This window comes from Eumetopias jubatus, unplaced genomic scaffold (genome assembly GCF_037043125.1).
Source record: "Eumetopias jubatus isolate StellerSeaLion01/CBP00866 unplaced genomic scaffold, mEumJub1_p1.0 scaffold_7, whole genome shotgun sequence".
NCBI classification, from domain to species: domain Eukaryota; kingdom Metazoa; phylum Chordata; class Mammalia; order Carnivora; family Otariidae; genus Eumetopias; species Eumetopias jubatus.
This window is the reverse complement of record NW_028274813.1, coordinates 115914981-115941980: the sequence shown is the minus strand read 5'-3', so window position 1 is coordinate 115941980 and position 27000 is coordinate 115914981. Positions and strand designations below refer to the sequence as shown.

General features: G+C 41.5%; 1 protein-coding gene across 1 annotated transcript in view; it reads right to left on the bottom strand.

Moving 5' to 3' along the window:
* The window catches only part of ETFA (electron transfer flavoprotein subunit alpha), an 88968-nt gene extending 68111 nt beyond the window's left edge, over positions 1–20857 (bottom strand). Inside the window, exon 1 of the mRNA XM_028092677.2 lies at positions 20765–20857. Coding sequence (XP_027948478.1) covers positions 20765–20803 — 39 coding nt within the window. The 5' untranslated portion in view covers positions 20804–20857. The remainder of the gene's footprint in view (positions 1–20764) is intronic.
* Between the last annotated feature and the right edge of the window lie 6143 nt (positions 20858–27000).

The following is a 27000-nucleotide window of genomic DNA, read 5'->3' as shown; positions in this document are numbered from 1 at the left end:
CTTATTTACATACAAAAGCCTGCATATGGATATCTACAGCAGCTTTATTCATAATTGCCAAAACTTGGTAGCAACCAAAAAGTCCTTCAGTAGGTAAATGGATAAACTGTAATTCATCCAGGAAACAGAATACTCAGCACTTTAAAAAAGAAAAAAAGGCGTTATCAGGCCATGAAAAGGCTACATACTGTACAGTTCCACTTAGACAACATGCTGGAAAGGCAAAATTATGGAGACAGTGAAAAGATCAGCAGTTGCCAGGGGTTGGGGGCAGAGGGGTTAGAGGGAAACAAACAGAGCACAGATTTTAGGGCAGTGAAACTATTTTGTATAATACTGTAATAGTGGATACATGCCACTGTACACTTGGGATACACCCACAGAATGTAGAACACTAAGAGTGAACCCTAATGTAAACTATGAATTTTGGTTGATAATATGTAAATACGGTTTCATCAATTGGAACACAAGAACCACTCTGGTGCAGGATGCTGATAGTGCAGAAAGGTGGGGACAAGCAGGGGGAAATACATGGGAAATCTCCATAGTTTCTGCTCAATTTTGCAGTGAATCTAAAACTGCTCCCCAAATAGTCTATTGTTTCTCATATATTTTAAAAAAAATCTGTTGCTTTAAAAACATCCTTTAAATACTTCTACTCTATACACTGAGCTGTAGAAAGCAATTAAGACTCTAGATCAGCCTTTCTCCAAGGCTGCTCACCTAAGCCACAGAAAATCTAAAAGACTGTTGTCTTAATTCTCCCAAGAACGCACATAGCTAGGACCATTCTAGACACATAGGAGAGAAGTTAATTCACTGCATATAGTGGGTGCTTTAAAGGCTTGTTGCCACCTTACACTTATATCTTCCTTTTATATGTGTGAATGTACAAGTTTATTGGGGAGTACTCTGGAAACAACATCTATGAGGCCATCAAGGAGTCAGGACTGGGTAGTGGAAGAAGCTAAACTGCAAGAATGCAGAGCAGTCACAACAAAGATCTAGGCTGAACCCACAAAGAGCCATGGAGCTATGACGGCCCTTCAGAGTTACACAGAAATGAAACAAGGGTGCTACAGATCTTCCTTTTCACAGTGTCATTACTCCAGGACTATTTTTTCTTAATTTCCAGGGCTCCTTCAGCATGTTCCACCTTACCTTAGACAAAATTCACATGGACTTTCAATTTTGTTTTGTTTTAACAACCAAACTAACACGACTGATGCTTTATTTCTGTTTCTAGCTCAACCCTGCAAATAATCCATATTTAAAAACCAAAATATCTAATTAAGAACACTTACAATATGAACAGAATTAAAATAAACAAGTGACTTAAGATAGACAAAACTCAAAAATGATGTTTTCATCTAAAGAAAATCCTCCACCCTATTACTTTATCACTCAATAACAATTATAAAGCACCTCAGTTTACAAAGTAATTTCAGATATCTTGTCAATTTTCCCAGCCCCCTAACTAGATTATCCTCCCTGCCATTGCATGTTCTCCAAATACCCTATACACTTTTCTGTTACATCAATCATACTTAAAATAGTGTGTTCAATGTCTGTCTCCCTCATCTATCCACACCATGTGGGCAGGAATTAGGCGTGTCTGTTCCCCACTGTGAATTTAGTACCCACTAAGTGCCTGGCACACAGCTGGCACTCAATAAATGTTTAGTGACTAAATGAAGTTTCCCCAGAATGATAAACTAAAAAGCAACTCTTTGTTATCTCACTAGTAACTTAATTATCCAAGAACAGTATATAAACTTGTTAAATCACTACAACAGATATCCCATCATGCTTTCAGAAAACTTACCAAAACTGATTAGACTTAAATAGTAAAATGTGAAGTTTTCTTTCACATACCAACCACATACCTCATAGAGCTCACTGGCCTTTCTGAGAGGGTATACTTTTTGAGGGCAGGGCTAAAAGGGGTTATCATTCTCTCTCCACTCTTTCAGAGCCAAACTTCTTGAAAATAATGTCTGTAAGCACCAATTACTGCCTCATCTTTCTCTCCTTTACTCACAGCAAACTGGCTTTCACATCCACCATAAGACTGAATCCAATCTCTTCAAAGTCACTAACAACCTTGTTATAGCTAGATCCAATGAATATATTTTGGTTCTTCTCTTATTCAACCTTAACAGTGTTGACACTGCCTTTGATGTTTTCAGTCTTAGATGTAACCAAGAGATTTACTGCTCAGGAGTTCCCACTATGACTTCAACTCTGTGTTCATGTAATAAACTACCATAGGTGTTAGAAGAAAAAAAAAAAGCTGGATTCTAACTCCCTACTCTACCCTTACAAACCCACTCAAACCTAAAGTAGTAAGAATAATTTTAACCTACCCCCCCCCCCATCATCTTTGAAAACGAAGTGAGATTTGGGTAAGGGGAAGGACAGCATGAGGGTCTTTTTGCTTCTTAAATCAAAAATAAAATAAAAAGGCAGGAATAAACTGTAAAACTTTCCAAGTTCTGGGGCACCTGGGTGAATCAGTTGGTTAAACATCTGCCTTCGGCTCAGGTCATGATCCCACAGTCCTGAGATGGAGCCCCATGTCCAGCTCCCTGCTCAGTAGGGAGCCTGCTTCTCCCTCTCCCTCTGCCCCCCCACCCCACTTATGCTCTCCCTCTCTCTCTCAAGTAAATAATATCTAAAAAAAATAATCTTCCCAAGCTCTAATGATAAAGATAAATAATATGTAAAGTCACCTATCCCTACTTTAACATACATTTTGTAATAATAAAACGTATAGTAATTTTTGTACTTAAATAACTTATTTTAACCTCTTTAATAATAAAATATGGTAGTTTTTAATCATGACTAGAAATGTCGTATGACATTGATTATAATATTAAAAACACACTTAATTTACTTCACTTTAAAAAACAGACAAGACCCTTAGTAGACACATTGGCAGGCAGCGTAATTTTACAAAATTCACCTTATACAATAAATCTTTTAGAACCATCGAAATTGGCTCTCTTTCTTCTTTCAAAAGAAATTAAAATTTGCATGCAAATTACATAGTTCAATCTCATTTGTCAATGATAGGGCATGGACTCTGAAAAATGTCATGTTTCTTCACACCAATTTCATAGCTTCTGAAACATGATTGTTATGCCTCCCTGTCTGGCAATGAATACAAAAACAGGAACATTCAAATGCCCTTGAAAAGGGTTGCTTCACTCTCCACATAAAGTATTTCTTTGGTATCTTAGTCAACAAATCAATTTCAAATGCAAATGAATATAAAATAATACTCATAATTCAGATTAATTTCCCCACAAGAATGTTAACCAATTGCAAATGCCTACCGATTTTCCTCTTAATGTGTTCTCTAGCTCTTTATTGTAGATGTAAAATACCACCTTCATTAAACAGATGACTTGAAGAGCCCCCCAAAGATGAAGGACTTTGCTCAAGGGCACAGATCAGGTCAATACTGGAAACAACCTAGATACCAAATGCAAGTCATTTAACTTACAGTCTAACAATTTAAGGTATTTTTTTTAACTGCAGTAAATAACACTTACAAAATTTATCATCTTAATCATTTTTTTAAAAGATTTTATTTATTTATTTATTTGACAGAGAGACACAGTGAGAGAGGGAACACAAGCAGGGGGAGTGGGAGAAGGAGAAGCAGGCTTCCCGCCAAGCAGGGAGCCCGATGTGGGACTCGATCATGACCTGAGCCCGAAGGCAGACTCTTAACGACTGGGTCACCCGGTCCCCCTCATCTTAATCATTTTTAAGTGCAGTTAGCTATATACACATTGTTAACAGTTCAAGACAACCTTTTAATAATCTATCATTAAAAATATAGTTTTGTAGAAATATATCTTCCTAAATAACTCATGGTTAGCTACAGAACAAATTTTTTAAAATTTCAAAAGTAGGGATTTCAGATAAGCTCCTTGACTTTATGACATCACTGATGTATAAATATTAAGGTTCAGAGATGATGGCCAAAAAAGAATTCTTGAGATGTCTTCAGTGCAAAAAGGTGGTTTTATTAAGGCATGGAGACAGGACCTGTGGCAGAAAGAGCTATACTGGCACTATGAAGGGTGACTAGCTACTGAGGGGCTAGCCATGGTTAGGGAAAGGTCATTTATTACCGTCTATAACCTTCATCATGAGACCCTTCAAATTAGTAGGCCATATTCTTTTTTTTTTCCAAGATTTTATTCATTTATTTGATAGAGAGAGACACAGAGAGAGAGGGAACACAAACAGGGGGAGTGGGAGAGGGAGAAGCAGGCTTCCTGCTGAGCAGGGAGCCTGATGGGGCTCGATCCCAGGACTCTGGGATCATGACCTGAGCCGAAGGCAGACACTTAAACGACTGAGCCACCCAGGTGCCCCTAGTAGTCCATATTCTTAGAGGATGATTGAAAACATGTATCTTGAGGATAAAGATAAAAGAAGTTTCCAAAGGAATTTTTATGTTAAAGAAGACTTTTACAGGATCCTGGAGGTCAGAGTCATGTTAATCATAAAGGCAGCTGAGTTCCTAGAGGAAGGTCACTCTACCTGTTTCAAGGACTTGTCAGTGGGCTGTAGGCAATAAGGAAATTTAATTTTCTTCTTTTGTGTTTGTTTCCCACATCATCATAAGAAAACAGGAGCCAGAGGGACTCCCACTTTAGAAATATAGGACAACTTGAGAGCATCAAAAAATTAAGATAGTGAGGCACCTATGTGGCTCTGTCAGTTAACCAGCCAGCTTTTGATTTCAGTTCAGGTCCTGGGATGGAGCCCCATGTTGGTCTCTTGCACTCAGCAGGGAATCTCTCTCCCTCTCTCTGTGCCCCTCCCCCACCAACACAAGCTTGGGGGCGCACATGCTCTCTCTCTAAAATAAATCTTTTTTTAAAAAATGTGATATTAGAGGGAGAAGCAAGATGGCGGAGCAGTAGGAGACCTAAATTTCCTCTGGTCCCAGGAATTCAGCTAGATACGGATCAAACCATTCTGAACACCTACAAACTCAACAGGAGATCGATGAAAAGAATAGCAGCACTCTCTGAGCAGAAAAGCAACCACTTTTTGAAAGGTAGAACATGCGGAGAAGTGAATCCAAGGCGATATTTGGGAGGATAGGTGGCGGGGGAGAGGGCCTCCATCAGCCAGTACCGGCAAGTGATAGAGCAGCAGAGCATAAAATCGAAAATTTTAGAAGTCGGCTCCGCTGAGGGACATCGCTGCAGTGGCTAAGCGGGGGAACCACCGCTGGGACAGTGTGGTCTCAGGACCCTTGGGGTCACAGAAAGACTGGGGGTACCTGAGTGCAGCAGAGCTCCCAGGTATCAGAGCGGGGAAGCCAGCTGCAGAGACGGAGCTGAGGAGCGGGCTCTCAGCTCAGGATTGGCATAAACCAAGCACAATGCAGGGATCTGCTGGGTTTGGAGACTCCACGGGGGTTCGTGCGCCAGAGACAGAAATGCTCAGTCACAGGCCGAGTGAGCAAGGAGTGAGTGAGGCCAGAGACCGGGCAGACGGGAGTGATTGACTGCTTTTCTCTGGGGGCTCACTGAGGACTGGGGCCCTGAGTTCTCGGCTCCTCCGGGGTGGAGATTGGGAGGCTGCCATTTTCACTCTCGTCCTCCAAAGCTGTTTGGAAAGCTTGCAGGAACAAAAGCTCCCGAGAGCAAACCTGAGCGGATTACTTAGCCCGCACAGGGCAAGGGCAGGGCAAAGGTTTTTGGGAACCATGGCAACAGGCCCCTCCCCCAGAAGATCAGCAAGAACAGCCAGCCAAGACCAAGTTTACTGATCAATGAGAACGGCAGAACTCCAGGGCTAGCGGAATATTGCACACAGAATTCATGGCTTTTTTCCCCTGATTCTTTACTCTTTCAAAGTTAATTTTTTTTAACTTTCTTTTTCTTTTTTTCTTTGAATTTTTCTTTTTCCCTTTTTCAACCAATATCTTATCAATCTCTTTTTTAAAAAATCTTTTTTATTTTTCATTTTTAGAGTCATACTCTATCCCTTCGTAGTAGTTAACCTTATTTTTGCTATATATATATAAATTGTTCTGTCTTTAAAATTTCAGGATACACTTTCTTCTAACAGACCAAAATATACCCTAAATCTCTAGTGTATGGCTTTGTTCTAGTCTCCTGCGTGATCACATTCTCTCCGTTATTTTTTTTTAATCTTCTTTCTTTTTTCAACCAACTCCTTATCAATTCCTTTTATAAAATCTTTTATACTTTTCATCTTTATAGTCATATTCCATCCCTTCATCGTATTTACCCTTATTTTTATACATATATAAGTTTTTCTTTCTTTAAAATTTTGGGAGGCACTTTCTTCTAACAGGCCAAAATACGCACAAAATGTAGTGTGTGGCACTGATCTATGCACCAGCCTGATCATATCTGATCATATTCTGTTTTGTTAGTTTGTTTTTATCTTTTTCTTTTCTCTCTCTCTTTTTTCTTTCTTTCCCTTTCTCTTCCCCTGGTTTCAGGTCTCTCCTGATTTGTTTAGTGTATATTTTTCTGGGGTCATTGTTACCCTGTTTGCATTTTGTTCTCTCATTCATCTATTCTCCTCTGGACAAAATGACAAAACGGAAAAAATCACCTAAAAAAAAAAAAAAGAACAAGAGGCAGTACCAACTGCCAGCAACCTAATCAATACGGACATTAGTAAGATGTCAAAACTGGAGTTCAGAATGACGATTATAAAGATACTAGCTGGGCTTGAAAAAAGCGTGGAAGATGTAAGAGAAACCCTTTCTGCAGAAAAAAAGACTAAAATCTTATCAAGTTGAAATCAAAAAGCCTATAAATGAGGTGCAATCAAAAATGGAGTCTCTAACTGCTAAGATAAATGAGGCAGAAGAGAGAATTAGTGATATAGAAGACCAAATGATGATAGACTGATGAAGACCAAATAATAAATAAGCTGAGAAAAAGAGAGCTAAACAACTACTGGATCACGAGGGCAGAATTCAAGAGATAAGTGATACCATAAGATGAAACAATATTAGAATAATTGGGATCCCAGAAGAAGAAGAGGAAAGAGAGAGGGGGCAGAAGGTATATTGGAGCAAATGATAGCAGAGAACATCCCTAATGTGGGGAAGGAAACAGGCATCAAAATCCAGGAGGCACAGAGAACCCCTCTCAAAATCAATAAAAATAGGTCAACACCCCGACATCTAATAGTAAAACTTACGAGTCTCAGAGACAAAGAGAAAATCCTGAAAGCAGCTCAGTACAAGAGTTCTGTAACCCACAATGGTAGAAACATTAGATTGGCAACAGACCTATCCACAGAGACCTGGCAGGCCAGAAAGGACTGGCATGATATATTCAGAGCACTAAATGAGAAAAAATATGCAGCCAAGAATACTATATCCAGCTAGGCTGTCAGTGAAAATAGAAGGATAGATAAAAAGCTTCCAGAACAAACAAAAACTAAAGGAATTTGCAAAATACAAAACCAGCCCTACAGGAAATATTGAAAGGGGTCCTCTAAGCAAAGAGACAGCCTAAAAGTAACATAGACCAGAAAGAAACACAGACAATATACAGTAAGTCACCTTACAGGCAATACAATGGCACTAAATTCTTATCTTTCAATAGTTACCCTGCATATAAATGGGCTAAATGCCCCAATCAAAAGACACACTCTATCAGATTGGATAAAAAACAAGACCCATCGATATGCTATCTGCAAGAGACTCATTTTAGAGCCAAAGACACCCCCAGATTGAAAGTGAGAGGGTGGAAAACCATTTACCATGCTAATGGACAAGAAAAGAAAGCTAGGGTGGCAATCCTTATATCAGACAAATTAGATTTTAAACCAAAGACTGTAATAAGAGATGAGAAAGGACACTATATCCTACTTAAAGGGTCTATCGAACAAGAAGATCTAACAATTGTAAATACCTATGCTCATAACATGGGAGCGGCCAATTATATAAGACCAATTAAAAAAAAAGCAAAGAAACACATCGACAACTATACAATAATAGTAGGGGACTTTAACACCCCCCTCACAGAAACGGACAGATCATCTAAACAAAAGATCAACAAGGGAATAAAGATTTTAAGTGACACACTGGACCAGATGGACTTCACAGACATATTCAGAACATTTCATCCCAAAGCAACGGAATACACATTCTTCTCTAATGCCCATGGAACATTCTCCAGAATTGATCACATCCTAGGCCACAAATCACGTCTCAACCGGTACCAAAAGATTGGGATCATTCCTTGCATATTTTCAGACCACAATGTTTTGAAACTAGAACTCAGTCACAAGAGGAAAGTCGGAAAGAAGTCGAATACATGAGGGTTAAGAGCATCCTACTAAAGAATGAATGGGTCAACCAGGAAATTAAAGAAGAATTAAAAAATTTCATGGAAACCAATGAAAATGAAAACACAACTGTCCAAAATCTTTGGGATACAGCAAAGGCAGTCCTGAGAGGAAAGTATATAGCAATACAAGCCTTTCTCAAGAAACAAGAAAGATCTCAAATACACAACCTAACCCTACACCTAAAGGAGCTAGAGAAAGAACAGCAAATAAAGGCAAAATCCAGCAGGAAAAGAGAAATAATAAAGATCAGAGCAGAAATCAATGAAATAAAAACCAAAAGAATGGTAGAATATATCAAAGAAACTAGGAGCTGGTTCTTTGAAAGAATTAACAAAACTGATAAACCCCTGGCCAAACTTATCAAAAAGAAAAGAGAAATGACCCAAATAAATAAAATCATGAATGAAAGAAGAAAAATCACAACCAACACCAAAGAAATGCAAACAATTATAAGAACATATTATGAGCAACTATATGCCAGCAAATTAGATAGTCTAGAAGAAATGGATGCATTCCTAGAGATGTATAAACTACCAAAACTGAACCAGGAAGAAACAGAAAACCTGAACAGACCTATAACCACTAAGGAAATTGAAGCAGTAATCAAAAATCTCCCAACAAGCAAAAGCCCAGGGCCAGATGGCTTCCCAGGGGAATTCTACCACATATTTAAAGAAGAATTAATACCTATTCTGAAACTGTTCCAAAAAAATAGAAATGGAAGAAAAACTTCCAAACTCATTTTATGAGGCATTACCTTGATCCCCAAAAACAGACAAAGACCCCATCAAAAAGGAGAATTACAGACCAATATCCTTGATGAACATGAATGCAAAAATTCTCACCAAAATACTAGCCAATAGGATCCAACAGCACATTAAAAGGATTATTCACTATGACCAAGTGGGATTTATCCCTGGGTGCAAGGCTGGTTCAGTATCTGCAAATCAATCAATGTGATAAAATACATTAATAAAAGAAAGAACAAGAACCATATGATCCTCTCAATAGATGCAGAAAAAGCATTTGACAAAGTACAGCATCCTTTCTTGATCAAAACTCTTCAGAGTATAGGGATAGAGGGTACATACCTCAATATCATAAAAGCCATCTATGAAAAACCTACAGCCAACATCATTCTCAAAGGGGAAAAACTGAGCGCTTTCCCCCTAAGGTCAGAAACATGGCAAGGATGTCCACTATCACCACTGCTATTCAACATAGTATTAGAAGTCCTACCAGGACAATCAGACAACAAAAAGAAATCAAAGGCATCCAAATCGGCAAAGAGGAAGTCAAACTCTCACTGTCTGCAGATGATATGATACTTTATGTGGAAAACCCAAAAGACTCCACCCCAAAACTGCAAGAACTCATACAGGAATTCAGTAAAGTGGCAGGATATAAAATCAATGCACAGATATCAGTGGCATTCCCTTACACCAGCAAGGAGACAGAAGAAAGAGAAATTAAGGAGTCGATCCCATTTACAATTGCACCCAATACCGTAAGATACCTAGGAATAAATCTAACCAAAGAGGCAAAGGATCTGTACTCAGAAAACTATAAAATACTCATGAAAGAAATTGAGGAAGACACAAAGAAATGGAAAAACGTTCCATGCTCATGGATTGAAAGAACAAATATTGTGAGGATCTCAATGCTACCTAGAGCAATCTACACATTTAATGCAATCCCTATCAAAATACCATCCACTTTTTTCAAAGAAATGGAACAAATAATCCTACAATTTGTATGGAACCAGAAAAGACCCTGAAAAGCCACAGGAATGTTGAAAAAGAAAAGCAAGGGTGGCGGCATCACAATTCCGGACTTCAAGCTCTATCACAAAGCTGTCATCAAGACAGTATGGCACTGGCATAAAAACAGACACATAGATCAATGGAACAGAATAGAGAGCCCAGAAATGGACCCTCAACTCTATGGTCAACTAATCTTCGACAAGGCAGGAAAGAATGTCCAATGGCAAAAAGACAGTCTCTTCAACAAATGGTGTTGGGAAAATTGGACAGCCACATGCAGAAGAATGAAACTGGACCATTTCCTTATACCACACACAAAAAATAATCTCCAAATGGTTGAAAGACCTAAACGTGAGACAGGAGTCCATCAAAATCCTAAAGGAGAACAGAGGCAGCAACCTCTTCGACCTCCGCCGCAGCAACTTCTTCCTAGAAACATCGCCCAAGGTAAGGGCAGCAAGGGCAAAAATGAACTACTGGGACTTCATCAAGTTAAAAAGCTTTCGCACACCAAAGGAAACAGTCAACAAAACCAAAAAACAGCCGACAGAATGGGAGAAGATATTTGCAAATGACATATCAGATAAAGGGCTAGTATCCAAAATCTATAAAGAACTTATCAAACTCAACACCCAAAGAACAAATGATCCAATCAAGAAATGGGCACAAGACATGAACATTTTTCCAAAGAAGACATCCCAATGGCCAACAGACACATGAAAAAGTGCTCAAAATCGCTCTGCATCAGGGAAATCCAAATTAAAACCTCAATGAGATACCACCTCACACCCGTCAGAATGGCTAAAATTAACAAGTCAGGAAGCGACAGATGTTGGCAGGGATGCAGAGAAAGGGGAACCCTCCCCCACTGTTGGTGGAAATGCAAGCTGGTGTAGCCACTCTGGAAAACAGTATGGAGGTTCCTCAAAAAGTTGAAAATAGAGCTACCATACAACTCAGCAATTGCACTACTGGGTATTTACCCCAAAGATACAAATGTAGGGATCCAAAGGGGTACGTGCACCCCGATGTTTATAGCAGCAATGTCCACAATAGCCAAACTGTGGAAAGAGCCAAGATGTCCATCGACAGATGAATGGATAAAGATGTGGTATATATACAGAGAATGGAATATTATGCAGCCATCAAAAGGAATGAGATCTTGCCATTTGCAACGACATGAATGGAACTGGAGGGTGTTATGCTGAGCAAAATAAATCAATCAGAGAAAGACATATATCATATGACCTCACTGATATGAGGAATTCTTAATCTCAGGAAACAAACTGAGGGTTGCTGGAGTGGTGCAGGGTGGGAGGGATGGGGTGGCTGGGTGACAGACATTGGGGAGGGTATGTGCTATGGTGAGCGCTATGAATTGTGTTAGACTGTTGAATCACAGACCTGTACCTCTGAAACAAATAATATATTATATGCTAAAAAAAAAAAAAAGATAGCAGGAAGGGAAAAATGAAGGGGCGGAATCGGAGGGGGAGACGAACCATGAGAGACTATGGACTCTGAGAAACAAACTGAGGGTTCGGGGGGGGGGGTTGGGGGATGAGTTAACCTGCTGATGGGTATTAAAGAGGGCACGTTCTGAATGGAGCACTGGGTGTTATACGCAAACAATGAATCATGAAACGCTATATCAAAAACTAATGATGTATGGTGATTAACATAATAAAAAATGTGACATTAATGGATTATAACCTAATAATAAAGGATCCATAATAAATACATAAATAAGCAATAAGGAAATGTTCTGCCTTATAAAAGAATGCTAATAAATGTAGAAGGAAGGATGGATCTAGTCTCCTGCCTGATCACATTCTCTCCCTTTTTTCTTTTTCTTTTTTTTTCTTAAATCGTCTTTCTTTTTTCAAACAACTTCTTATCTTATCAAGTCCTTTTATAAAATCTTTTATAATTTTCATCTTTACAGTCATCTTCTATCCCTTCATTGTATCAACCCTTATTTTGTACATATGTCTTTCTTCCTTTAAAATTTTAGGAGGCACTTTTTTCTAACAGACCAAAATACGCCCAAAATCTAGTGTGTGGCACTGATCTATGCACTAGCCTTATCATATTTGATCACATTCTGCTTTTTTTTTGTATTGTTCTGTTTTTGTTTTTATCTTTTTTTTTTCTTTTCTCTTTCTTTTTTCTCTCTTTCCCTTTCTTTTCCCCTGGTTTCAGGTCTTTTCTGATTTGTATACAGTATATTTGCTGGGGACGTTGTAAACCTGTTAGCATTTTGTTCTCTCATTCATCTATTCTCCTCTGGACAAAATGACAAGACGAAAAAGATCAACTCAGCAAAAAGAACAAGAGGTAGTACCGTCAGCCAGGGACCTACTCAATACGGACATTAGTACGATGTCGGACCTAGAGTTCAGAATCATGACTTTAAAGATACTAGCTGGGCTTGAAAAAAGCGTGGAAGTTATTAGAGAAACCCTTTCTGGAGAAATAAAAGAACTAAAACCTAACCAAGTCGAAATCAAAAAGGCTATTGATGAGGTGCAATCAAAAATGGGGGCACTAACTGCTAGGATAAATGAGGCAGAAGAGAGAATCAGTGATATAGAAGACCAAATGATGGAAAGTAAAGAGGCTGAGAAAAAGAGGGAGAAACAACTACAGGATCACGAGGGCAGAATTCGAGAGATAAGTGATTCGATAAGACAAAACAACATTAGAATAATTGGGATCCCAGAAGAAGAAGAAAGAGACAGAGGGGCAGAAGGTATACTAGAGCAAATTATAGCAGAGAACTTCCCTAATGTGAGGAAGGAAACAAGCATCAAAATCCAGGAGGCACAGAGAACCCCTCTCAAAATCAATAAAAATAGGTCAACACCCCGACATCTAATAGTAAAACTTACGAGTCTCAGAGACAAAGAGAAAATCCTGAAAGCAGCTCGGGAGAAGAGATATGTAACCTACAATGGTAAAAATATTAGATTGGCAACAGACCTATCCACAGAGACCTGGCAGGCCAGAAAGGACTGGCAAGATATCTTCAGAGCACTAAACGAGAAAAATATGCAGCCAAGAATACTATATCCAGCTAGGCTGTCATTGAAAATAGAAGGAGAGATAAAAAGCTTCCAGAACAAACAAAAACTAAAGGAATTTGCAAACATGAAACCAGCCCCCCAAGAAATATTGAAAGGGGTCCTCTAAGCAAAGAGAGAGCCTAAAAGCAGCAAAGATCAGAAAGGAACACAGACAACATACAGTAACAGTCACCTTACAGGCAATACAATGGCACTAAATTCATACCTTTCAATAGTTACCCTGAATGTAAATGGGCTCAATGCCCCAATCAAAAGACACAGGCTATCAGATTGGATTAAAAAACAAGACCCATCCATATGCTGTCTGCAAGAGACTCATTTTAGACCCAAAGATACCCCCAGATTGAAAGTGAGGGGGTGGAAAACCATTTACCATGCTAATGGACACCAAAAGAAAGCTGGGGTGGCGATCCTTATATCAGACAAACTAGATTTTAAAACAAAGACTGTAATAAGAGATGAGGAAGGACACTATATCCTACTTAAAGGGTCTATCCAACAAGAAGATCTAACAATTGTAAATATCTATGCCCCGAACATGGGAGCAGCCAATTATATAAGGCAATTAATAACAAAAGCAAAGAAACACATTGACAACAATACAATAATAGTAGGGGACTTTAACACCCCCCTGACTGAAATGGACAGATCATCTAAGGAAAAGATCAATAAGGAAATAAAGACTTTAAATGACACACTGGACCAAATGGACTTCACAGACATATTCAGAACATTCCATCCCAAAGCAACGGAATACACATTCTTCTCTAGTGCCCATGGAACATTCTCCAGAATTGATCACATCCTAGGTCAGAAATCAGGTCTCAACTGGTACCAAAAGATTGGGATCATTCCCTGCATATTTTCAGACCACAATGCTTTGAAACTAGAACTCAGTCACAAGAGGAAAGTCGGAAAGAACTCAAATACATGGAGGCTAAAGAGCATCCTACTAAAGAATGAATGGGTCAACCAGGAAATTAAAGAAGAATTAAAAAAATTCATGGAAACCAATGAAAATGAAAACACAACTGTCCAAAATCTTTGGGATACAGCAAAGGCAGTCCTGAGAGGAAAGTATATAGCAATACAAGCCTTTCTCAAGAAACAAGAAAGGTCTCAAATACACAATCTAACCCTACACCTAATGGAGCTGGAGAAAGAACAGCAAATAAAGCCTAAACTCAGCAGGAGAAGAGAAATCATAAAGATCAGAGCAGAAATCAATGAAATAGAAACCAAAAGAACAGTAGAACAGATCAACGAAACTAGGAGCTGGTTCTTTGAAAGAATGAACAAGATTGATAAACCCCTGGCCAGACTGATCAAAAAGAAAAGAGAAATGACCCAAATCAACAAAATCATGAATGAAAGAGGAGAGATCACAACCAACACCAAAGAAATACAAACAATTATAAGAACATATTATGAGCAACTCTATGCCAGCAAATTAGATAACCTGGAAGAAATGGGTGCATTCCTAGAGATGTATCAACTGCCAAAACTGAACCAGGAAGAAATAGAAAACCTGAACAGACCTATAACCACTAAGGAAATTGAAGCAGTCATCAAAAATCTCCCAAGAAACAAAAGCCCATGGCCAGATGGCTTCCCAGGGGAATTCTATCAGACATTTAAAGAAGAATTCATACCTATTCTCCTGAAACTGTTCCAAAAAATAGAAATGGAAGGAAAACTTCCAAATTCATTTTATGAGGCCACCATTACCGTGATCCCAAAACCAGACAAAGACCCCATCAAAAAGGAGAATTACAGACCAATATCCTTGATGAACATGGATGCAAAAATTCTCACCAAAATACTAGCCAATAGGATCCAACAGTACATTAAAAGGATTATTCACCACGACCAAGTGGGATTTATCCCTGGGCTGCAAGGCTGGTTCAACATCCGCAAATCAATCAACGTGATACAATACATTAACAAAAGAAAGAACAAGAATCATAGGATCCTCTCAATAGATGCAGAAAAAGCATTTGACAAAGTGCAGCATCCTTTCTTGATCAAAACTCTTCAGAGTATAGGGATAGAGGGTACATACCTCAATATCATAAAAGCCATCTACGAAAAACCTACAGCGAATATCATTCTCAATGGGGAAAAGCTGAGAGGTTTTCCCCTAAGGTCAGGAACACGGCAGGGATGTCCACTCTCACCACTGCTATTCAACATAGTATTAGAAGTCCTAGCCACAGCAATCAGACAACAAAAAGAAATCAAAGGCATCCAAATCGGCAAAGAGGAAGTCAAACTCTCACTCTTTGAAGATGACATGATACTTTATGTGGAAAACCCAAAAGACTCCACCCCAAAACTGCTAGAACTCATACAGGAATTCAGTCAAGTAGCAGGCTATAAAATCAATGCACAGAAATCAGTGGCATTCCTATACACCAAAAAGAAGACAGAAGAGAGACAAATCAAGGAGTCGATCCCATTCACAATTGCACCCAAAACCATAAGATGCCTAGGAATAAATTTAACCACAGAGGCAAAGGATCTGTACTCAGAAAACTATAAAATACTCAGGAAAGAAATTGAAGAAGACACAAAGAAATGGAAAAACGTTCCATGCTCATGGATTGGAAGAACCAACATTGTGAAGATGTCAATGCTACCTAGAGCAATCTACACATTCAATGCAATCCCCATCAAAATACCATCCACTTTTTTCAAAGAAATGGAACCAATAATCCCGAAATTTGTATGGAACCAGAAGAGACCCCGAATAGCCAGAGGAATATTGAAAAAGAAAAGCAAAGCTGGCGGCATCACAATTCCGGACTTCCAGCTCTATTACAAAGCTGTCATCATCAAGACAGTATGGTACTGGCACAAAAACAGACACATAGATCAATGGAACAGAATCGAGAGCCCAGAAATGGACCCTCAACTCTATGGTCAACTTATCTTTGACAAAGCAGGAAAGAATGTCCAGTGGAAAAAAGACAGTCTCTTCAACAAATGGTGTTGGGAAAATTGGACAGCCACATGCAGAAGAATGAAACTGGACCATTTCCTTACACCACACACAAAAATAGACTCCAAATGGTTGAAAGACCTAAACGTGAGACAGGAGTCCATTCAAATCCTAAAGGAGAACACAGGTAGCAACCTCTTCGACCTCAGCCGCAGCAACTTCTTCCTAGAAACATCGCCAAAGGCACAGGAAGCCAGGGCAAAAATGAACTATTGGGATTTCATCAAGATAAAAAGCTTTTGCACAGCAAAAGAAACAGTCCACAAAACCAAAAGACAACCGACAGAATGGGAGAAAATATTTGCAAATGACATATCAGATAAAGGGCTAGTATCCAAAATCTATAAAGAACTTATCAAACTCAACACCGAAAGAACAAATAATCCAATCAAGAAATGGGCAGAAGACATGAACAAACATTTTTCCAAAGAAGACATCCAAATGGCCAACAGGCACATGAAAAAGTGCTCAACATCACTCGGCATCAGGGAAATCCAAATCAAAACCTCAATGAGATACCACCTCACACCAGTCAGAATGGCTAAAATTAACAAGTCAGGGAACGACAGATGTTGGCGGGGATGTGGAGAAAGGGGAACCCTCCTCCACTGTTGGTGGGAATGCAAGCTGGTGCAACTCCTCTGGAAAACAGTATGGAGGTTCCTCAAACAGTTGAAATTAGAGCTACCATTCGATCCAGCAATTGCACTACTGGGTATTTACCCCAAAGATAAAAATGTAGGGACCCGAAGGGGTACGTGCACCCCAATGTTTATAGCAGCAATGTCCACAATAGCCAAACTGTGGAAAGAGCCAAGATGTCCATCGACAGATGAATGGATAAAGAAGATGTGGTATATATACACAATGGAATATTATGCAGCTATCAAAAGGAATGAGATCTTGCCATTTGCAACGACGTGGATGGAACTGGAGGATGTTACGCTGAGTGAAATAAGTCAATCAGGGAAAGACATGTATCATATGACCTCACTGATATGAGGAATTCTTAATCTGAGGGTTGCTGGAGTGGTCGGGGGTGGGAGGGATGGGGTGGCTGGGTGATGGACATTGGGGAAGATATGTGCTACGGTGAGCGCTGTGAATTGTGTAAGACTGTTGAATCACAGATCTGTACTTCTGAAACAAATAACGCAACATATTTTAAGAAAAAAGAAAAAGAAGAAGATAGCAGGAGAGGAAGAATGAAGGGGAGTAAGTCAGAGGGGGACACGAACCAGGAGAGATGATGGACTCTGAAAAACAAACTGAGGGTTCTAGAGGGGAGGAGGGTGGGGGGATGGGTTAGCCTGGTGATGGGTATTGAGGAGGGCACATTCTGCATGCAGCACTGGGTGTTATGAACAAACAATGAATCATGGAACAGTACACCAAAACAAATTATGTAATATATGGTGATTAACATAATAAAAAAATTTAAAAAAAAGGAATGATGGAATTCAAAAAATTACCATTTTACATTTTAGTAATAATTTCTCTTAACATCAATAGATGTTAAGACTAATGGGTAAAAGTCTGATGAGAAACAGGAGATTTACATAATCTCAATGTATCTCCCTACAAATTAGTTAAAAATCACAAAGGTAGAAGTAGTAACTTGTTAGTGGAAAAACCTGGTGAACAACACTTTAGCTAAGTAAAGTTAACATCACCAATAATGGGATAAATCAAATTTATGAGCCTCCTAACATGATGCACTGAGAACATGTATCACTTCTGCGAGACTCCCGCCAAAATAACCATGAGGAAACACCAGACAAACCTAAATCGGAAAGTTAACAAAAAAGGCCTGCACTCTTCAAAAATGTCCATGCCAGGGCGTCTGGGTGGCTCAGTCGGTTAAGCGTCTGCCTTCGGCTCAGGTCATGATGGGATCAAGTTCCGCATCAGGCTCCCTGCTCCGCGGGAAGCCTGCTTCTCCCTCTCTCACTCCCCCTGCTTGTGTTCCCTCTCTCACTGTGTCTCTCTGTCAAATAAATAAATCTTAAAAAAAAAAAAAAAAGTCAATGCCATCAAAGCTAAAGAAAGGCTGAGGAGCTTTTCTAACAAAGACTAAAGAGACATGAAAACTAAATGCAAGGCATGATCCTGGACCACCCTAAACCAAACTGTTAGAAAAACTGCTATAAATGATATTAATGTGACAACTGGCAACATATGAATGTCTGCAGATTAGATAATAGTACTGTATCACTGTTAACGTTCCTGACTTTGCCGATTTTACTGCAGAAATGAAAAGTGAACCTCCTTGTTCTCAGAAAATACACACTGACTTACTTAAGAATAAGGGGCATGCCTGCAACACATTCTCAAATGGTTCATAAAAATAATAAGGGGCACCTGGGTGGCTCAGTCAGTTGAGAGGCCAACTCTTGGTTTCAGCTCAGGTCAGGATCTTGGCTCCATGAATCCAGCTTCTGGATTCTGCTTCTGGATTCTCCCTCTCCCTCCCTCGGGCCCTCCCCCAGAGTGCATGTGCTGGTGCACGCTTGCTCGCTCTCTCTCTCTCTCTCTCTCTCTCATGCATGCACACGTGCTTTCCCTCAAATAAATCAATCTTAAAAAAAAGGAAAAAGAAAATAAGTATATATGAAAAAAAATAAAGCAAATGTGCCAAACTGTTAACTAGTAAAACTGAAAGGGTTTTGAGAATTATGTACACTATTCTTACAGCTTTCCTGTAAGTCTGAAATTATTTCAAAATTTAAAAAGTTAAATATGTATGTGTATTTATGGATCTATTTTAGAAGTGCTCCCACCACTTCCTTATATTCTTGAAATTCAACTCTGAAACATTCTTATGACTTTAGAGCAACTACTCTACTTAGCTTGACTTCATATTTTCAAAGTAAGTCAAGGTCAAACTTTTTGGCAAACCACAATAAAGACGTGGAAATACCATGTATGTCTATTGGCAAATTGTGTTAAACTTAAGCTAATCATTCCATTTTTTCTGTTAGATCTATAAAACATCTGAGTCCTAAATTACCCCCACTAAAATTATTTCACTTATTTTTTTTTTAAGATTTTATTTATTTATTTAAGAGACAGAGAACACAAGCAGGGTGGGGGGCAGAAGGAGAAGCCGACTACCCACTGAGCAGGGAGCCAGACAGGGGGCTTGATCCTAGGACCCTGATATCATGACCTGAGCTGAAGGCAGACACTTAATCAACTGAACCACCCAGGCGCAAGATTACTTCACTTATGCCAGACTCCTAACCTGCCCACAAAACTACCTTATTACTGCATAGCTATTTTTCTGCCAGTCTCACTCTGATATGTGGAATTTTCCCAAATCAATGACTTTAACTTGTTTATGTCTATATCTTCTGAGGAAAAAAAAAATCTCCTGGGATAAAAAATGAACAATGCCCTGAAGGACGGGGATTTGAACTTTTCTCACAAGGGACAGGGACAAACAGGAATTTTTTTTTTTTTTAATGAAACAAGGAATACACAGAAAAAGAACCTACAGACATGTAGGAAGATTGCCAGCTATGTCTCAGAAAAATCTCTGTGGTGGATGGGAAAATATGCATGCTTAAAACAACCTGTAGAAAAAGTACAAAACATCAGCAAGGTTTCTGACCCAGTTTAACAATCTTATTTTTCAGTCAACCTAATTGGAAATTGGTAAACTTACAGAATCCACAATATAAATTGTTACTTGACTTGTAATTGGTCAACCTCCAAATACTATTGTCCCATAGCATAAAGACAAAAATATACTTTCTATCAGTATTTCTCACAACAGAAAAATGTGGTAAACTCATGATTTGTCACTAAGGAAAGTATCAAAAACTTACCACTATCAAGTTCCCTGGCTCTTTAACCAACAATCTACTACTGGTTTAAAAGCAGGTCAGCCTGCAGTATGAAAAGATGCCTGCTTTTCAAAACTGGCTAAAGCTGTCAAATTGGATGGCTGACGTTACACTACAATCACCTATACTCAACACTGCCCAATAGCCAGGGAGCAGAGCAAGTTTCCACAAAACCACCCTACCCCTTCCAGCCCCCCAGTCCCCCAGACTGTGAACGGATGCCAGCAGCCACGACGCGCCCAGAAAAAAGGTTTTAATTTCTCCAGAAACGCTGGCTTCCAGGTGAATTCAGGTTTTAAACTCTTTCCAAGAGGGCATCCCAGCAGCGACATTTTCCTCCCTCCGCTAGCGATTCCCGGGGACATGGCAGCCTGCTCCCCGCCAATGCGGAGAACCTGGCGGCCTGGGAGAGTGCGGAATAAACCCGGAGGGGGGGGCGGGCAGAAGCGCAGCTTCATACTTGAGGTCACCCTGACCTCTGACTTCGCCCCCGCCCCCCAACGCTGGCGACCCGGAAGGAGTCCAGAGCAGGCCCCAAAACTCTGAGCCCGAGCTACAGATCGGGCTGGGCCCGTCTACGTTAAGGTCGGTCAGGTCTGTGGGAGACGATGACCTTCGCCAAGACTCTCACAGGGACAGCACACTGAGGCTGGACCGTCACCGGTCTCGGCCCACCCCTCCGGGACTCACCGCCCGCCGGAGCCGCCCTGGAGCTGCAGCTCGGAACATGGTCTCTGCTCCCGTCCGCTCGCAGCACCGTCACCCTTCCGGCAGCCGGGAGCTGAACCCCGCCTCTGGGAGTCACTATAACGCTCGCGAGACACGCGAACGAGAGCGGAAACACCTCAGGCGAAGAGCGCGAGCTCACGGATTCTGTCTGCCCATTGGGCAGTCGCGCAACCAATGGGGACGGTGGAAAGTTAGGGATCAGACTTGGAAATAGAGAAAAGGCCAGGCTTTACTCTGGGAGGCCGCGGGTGCCGAAGGCCTGGCAGAGCTAGTGACTTAGAAGTGACGGTGGCCCAGAAGGCCTCTCAGCCCCACAGTGGGCACCGTTGTTACAGTGAACTTTACCCCTGAGCTGGTGACGTCAGTCTCCTGGCTTCCCAGCCCTCTCACTCCAATTATTCTTTTGCTCGCTCATTTATTCACACATATCAACGCTACACACCTGTAACGTGCTGAACATATTTTCCATGTCAGGGGAATATAATAAAAGGATGCATGAGATGTTGACCTCATCAGACTCTGGAGGAAACATACAAATAAACATATCATTCCTTTATGGAAAGAGGGATTCACCAAACTGTTGATATTTGAGCTAGGTTCTAGAAAAAAGAACCCTGTGGGCAAAAACTCATAAGGGGAAGGTCCAAGGACAGGGACAGGACCGTGTGCTGCCTGCAGAAAGGGCCAAAATGTCTGGAACAATAGACTGGGCAAGGCTTTGGATTTGGATGACTTGGGGCCCACCCTGGCCCTCTCCTCTACCCACTCTGCCTGTCATTGGGCACCCCACCCACATCCTGGCTTCAGTGCCTTTGGCTGCCAAATCTCTCCTGACCTTTGGATCCACATATATACCAGCCTACTTGGGCATCTCCTCAGGAAGTCCAGCAACATTTCAAACCCACACAATTGACAGCATCCCCTTCCAGATTTAATTATTCTGTATTCCCTTTTTCAGGAAATGCTTTCCACCTCCACACAACTACTCAAGCCAGAAACCTAGGGACCATCCTTGACTCCTTTCTCTCCTTCATTCCCTTATCCTACCAGTCACTAAGTTCTAGTGACTCCACTCCCAAACAGCTCCCAAATCCATCTAGGACTCTCTTCTACCCGACTCCGTGTTTGGATTGCTCTAGTTGCCTTCTTACTGTTCTCCCAGCTTCTAGTCTTCACCCTCCAATCCATCTCCCACTGCAACCAAAGAGCTCTTTCAAAAGGGTAGATTGGTGATGTTACTTCCCTGTTGAACACACCTCAGTGGCCCCCTATGGGCTTTTAAAGATAAAATGCAAACCACTTAACACGACATATAAACCCTATTAGCTCACATAGGGCTTATAGGTCAAGGATACACATTTTTGTTCATTTGTTTATTGCTGATCTGCTTGCGTGGGAATGTAGGTTCTCTGGAGCAAGAACTTTGAGTCAACAAATATTTTAAGGGTCCTGTGCTCAGATTTTGCTCTTTCCACTTTCCTTTACCCCACCTCTACTCCACCTTTAACACTCCACTCAGGGGACATTTCTTCTGTAGCATCTTCCCTGATCTTCCAGGATAAACAAATCCTTCCCTCTTCTTCATCCTCCTGGTTCTGTGAACAATGAGGTGAGGACTCAGCTTGAACATAAGCTGCAACCACCTAGATGATGTCTGTGCCCATGAGGAGACTGGAGCTGTTGGACGCCCTCCAGTGAATCGTCTGTGGAAGGGACAATTTAGTGTTCCACTTATCACTGCATTTGCCTCCCAGTCCGGTCCCCTACTCGATTCTTATGAGTCCTGTGGAAGTGGAAGGAAGAGGGTAGCGTACTTTAAGTAAAAACTGAAAGGGATATTTAACTAAAAACCATGTCAAAAATGGGTACACAAACTAACCTCCTCCATGCCTCCCCACCCATGACAAAGCAAAACACAAAAGCGGGGAGAACATGCCCCAGCCTCACCCCCATGGGACAGCTCTGTCACCTCCCAGGCTGCGGTGAATCAACAGCATCTATGCCTGCGGAGGTGCAATACCCACAGAGTAGAGCGGCTCCTAGCAGAGCAGAGCCAGAGGAGAGGAAGAGGCAGAAAACTGCCAAAGTCTGTGATAACGGACCAGACCTGCTCTTGAACACACGTGAGACGCCCCCTAGGGACTTTGTGGGGGAGGGTGGGGGAGTTTTATGTTTACCTGGAGGTCAAGTTCCACCAAAACATGAATGCTAAAACATTTATATTAGAGGATTTTCTGCATACGTATTTGGGTGTCTGTCATTCCCACTCAGTTATGAGATGCTTTGGTAGCAAGACCCATGGTTTTAACTACCTGGTTCATGTTTGTGGATGTTCAATGAGTGGAAAAGGAAGAGGTGGGTGGGGAAAGGGAGGGCGGATTTGCCACAGTCAACCCTAGAAGGCCTACTCCAGTCTATTTTGGAAAACACCTCACTGTCTTCTTTCCTCTTCACAGGCTGGTTTCAGGAATGCTCCCCCAGGATTCCTGGTGGAAACATAGAAGAAGAGGGTGAGTAGGACAAACTAGAGCCCGAGCTACTGCACCTGTCCACGGGCCACAACTGGTACTCATTGTCTCCTTACTTGTTTTCAATCCTAAATTCCCCTCCCCCTCAGCAAGCATCTCCTCTGGTCTTAGTGGCTTACCTAAGGATCTGAGCTCCTGACCACCACAATTTCTCAGGGGCACAGGGTTGCTGCACTTGTCCATTTATTGTCAAAATTGAGCAAGAGAGTACTGAGAACCACCCAAGTAGATCCCTCTAGGCCAAGATAATGACTCTCCTTCTTGCCTGCTGGTCCCTGCAAACAAGGTGTCCAAAGTGCTCAGGTAGCCACTGTAGCTTAGTTCAATAGAACTCTTGCTGTGTCCTCTCGTGGAAGATTCCCCCCTTGGGGACAAATACCTCTAACCCTGCAGAGCCCAGAGTTGTGAGATTTGGAAGTCCAAATTCTACAAGTGCCCACTGAGAGTAATGGTAGTAGGTCTCTCCTGCTTCTACCCCGTGGTTCCTGGGTCCGTGTATTCTTCTGACTGGGGACACAGCACCACATAAAGGTCTTTGATTCAAGATGTACGTGGCATCCTGGAAGATGAAGCCTGTCCTCATTAAGTATTGCCTCCAAGCTGGCACCTCGAGTGGGCCTTCAGGAGGCCATTCTGATGCCCTTTCAGGCCAGCAGCTTCTGGGTGGTCCAGTCTATGACTAGATGAGTGAATCCTGTGATCAGGGACTCATTCCTGAACCTGCACTTCAGTGAGTTGGGTCCCTGATCTGACATGATGTTATGTAAGATCTTGTGCTGGTGAATGAAATATTCAAAAAGACCTCAGGTAGCGGTACTGGATAGGATCTTGTGGGCAAGAAAGGTAAACAGTACCCAGAATAGATGTTAATTCCTGCCAGGATGAATCATGGCTTCTCCAGGATGGAAGGTGTTCAATGTAGTCAACTTGCTACTACATGGCCAATTGGTCTCCTGGAGGACTGCTATCATACTGGGGATATATTCAGCAGCTACAGTAGCTAGCAGTAGTCCTTGTAAGTGGGATTCCATGCTATTAGGCTCATACTAGCCTCTATATCTGCCACTGTGACCACTTTATTAATGTGTCCTTAGTGCCAGCACTGGGTGGCTGATGACAGAGACTGGCTAAGGTCACCTGGCCAAGTGAATTTTGCCTTTCTTAGTTATTTAATGCCTCTTCTATGGTGGATGCCTTCTGGTGGGTGTTAATATATAATACAAAGATCTTCATACTCTAGGGGCACCTGGCTAGCTCAGTCGGTAGTAGGAGACTCTTGATCTTGTGGGTCGTGAGTTCGAGCCCCATGTTGTGTGTGGAGACTACTTAAACAAAGATCTCCATACCTTGTAGCAACTCCCATACATCTATCCATCCTTGTGCCTCTATCCCAAGCTTCTTGTCCCTAATCTTCCCAAATTTCTTCTTCCAGGCCCCTCCCAGCCATACATTTCCTTTCACCATTGCCCCTGAGTTCATATATATTCTAACTTTGGGGCACTTCTCTGTTCACAAAGTGGATGCCCAGGTGCACCTCCTGAAGTTCTGCCCACTGAGATCTTCTTTCACCCCTGTTTCTCAAGGTCACCCCTAAGTGAGGCTATATCGTAACTGCCATCCATTCTCAGTCACATACTGAGGCAACTCTCCACAAGCCAAATACAGGATTTTTCCTCCTCCTGCAGCTGGTTGTAAGGAAGCCTACATATAGCCATCAGTGCGAGCTGAGGAGGTGCTGGTCTAATGGTGGTGTGATGACCTGGCGTCTGGGCTGCCTGCTCAAGCAAAACTTACTTGAACCATCTGAGCCTACTTGTGTTCAATCCCAGATGCACCAGTTCCATCAGAGGATGGATTGTTGCTGGCTGCCTGATATTATGTCTTGGTGGGTTTGATAGAACCTGCCTCATGATGACATGCGGTCACTTGGTGTCCTATGATCAGGCCCTGCATGTCAGCAGTTTTTTTCAAAAGGCACATAAATCTCTCCTAGAGATGGCATGGCCGGGCTCCAACACTCCAAGGTTGTGACTCCCAGTGGAACTTGCCATAAACTGCACACAGCATCTTTTTCTACCACTGAAAACACTGATACCATCTATACCATCTATAGAAGCATAAAGGGACGGCCTGCACTGCAGCCTGAAACTGCTCTATAACCTTTTTCTGCCCTGAGCTCCAAGGAAAGCTGGGGGCCTTTTGTGTCACCTGGAATATGGGCCAGAACAATATTCCCGGTGTGAAATATACTGTGTCCAGAACCCAAAGAGAACTACCAGGCATTATGCTTCCTTCTTCATGGTAGGAGATGCAGTAATTTCTCTTTTTCTTTGGATAGTATATGTGGCATGCCCTTGACACTAGACCCCTAAACATCCTTCTGATATGACAGGCCCCTGAACTTTATACAATTTATGTCCCACCCTCTGGAGTATATGTGTCACACCCAGGCCTCTAATGTGCTAGCCACATTTTGCCCATCTGGCTGAATTAGTATGACATCATCAATGTAATAGATTCAGTGTGATGTTCTGCAGGATTATGACAGGCGGAAATTTAACATAACTTTGGAGGATGACCACAAATGTACGTATACTGTTGTATGTTCCATGTGAACGCATACTGTTTCTGAGCCACTCTTCTCATAAGGATTAAAAAAGAACCCCCCAAAATCTTTTTTTTTAATTTTTTAAAAGATTTTATTTATTTATTTATTTATTTGAGAGAGAGAGCATGAGCTGGCGGAGGGGGAGCAGAGGGAGAGGGAGAAGCAGGCTCTCCACTGAGCAGGGAGCCCGATGTGGGACTCGATCCCAGGACTCCTGGATCATGACCTGAGCCAAACGCAGTTGCTTAACCAACTGAGCCACCCAGGTGCCCCTAAAAAAATCGAAAAAAAGAAAAAAAGAACCCATTCATCAAATTAATGTCAATAGGAAATATACCTGGGGCTGTGTTAATTTCTCTAGCAAAGATAGGAAATCTGGTGTGGGAGCTGCATAGGGCTACTCCTTGGGTGAGTTTGTGGTAGTCTACTGTTATCATCTAGGTTTTATCTGGTTTTTGCAGGGGCAATACTGGTAAATTAAATAGAAAAATGATGGGGATCCTTTAGATCCTTGAAGGTTGCCTTGCTGTAGGAGGCCCTTTAGCTTTTATACAACTGCCTGTTAATTACTCCTCGCTTTTATTTTTTATTTTTTAAAGATTTTATTATTTATTTGACAGAGAGCAAGAGAGATTGAGAACAGCAGAGGGAGAGGGAGAAGAAGACTCCCCACTGAGCAGGGAGCCCAATGCGGGGCTCGATCCCAGGACCCCGGGATCATGACCGGAGCTGAAGGCAGATGCTTAATCAACTGAGCCACCCAGGCGCCTCTAAAGACTCCTTGTCTTTAAAATAATTTTTTCCATAAGGCCTCAGTGAAGCTTAATAATTGCCCACCCAGTCCCATCATGCCGTTTCCTTCCCCCCAGGTTTATTAGGTGCCTCGTACATTCCCTTCTGGAAGCATACATCCCAGTTCACCACCAGTGAAAGTCTTCACACCTGGACTACCACTTCAATGCTAAGAGTTATCTGTGTCCCAGGTCCCGGCAGTGAGGGGGTCCTCAGTGCTAGGCTAGCAAAGAGAAAGATGGCTCCAAAACCCCATCTCATCACCTGCT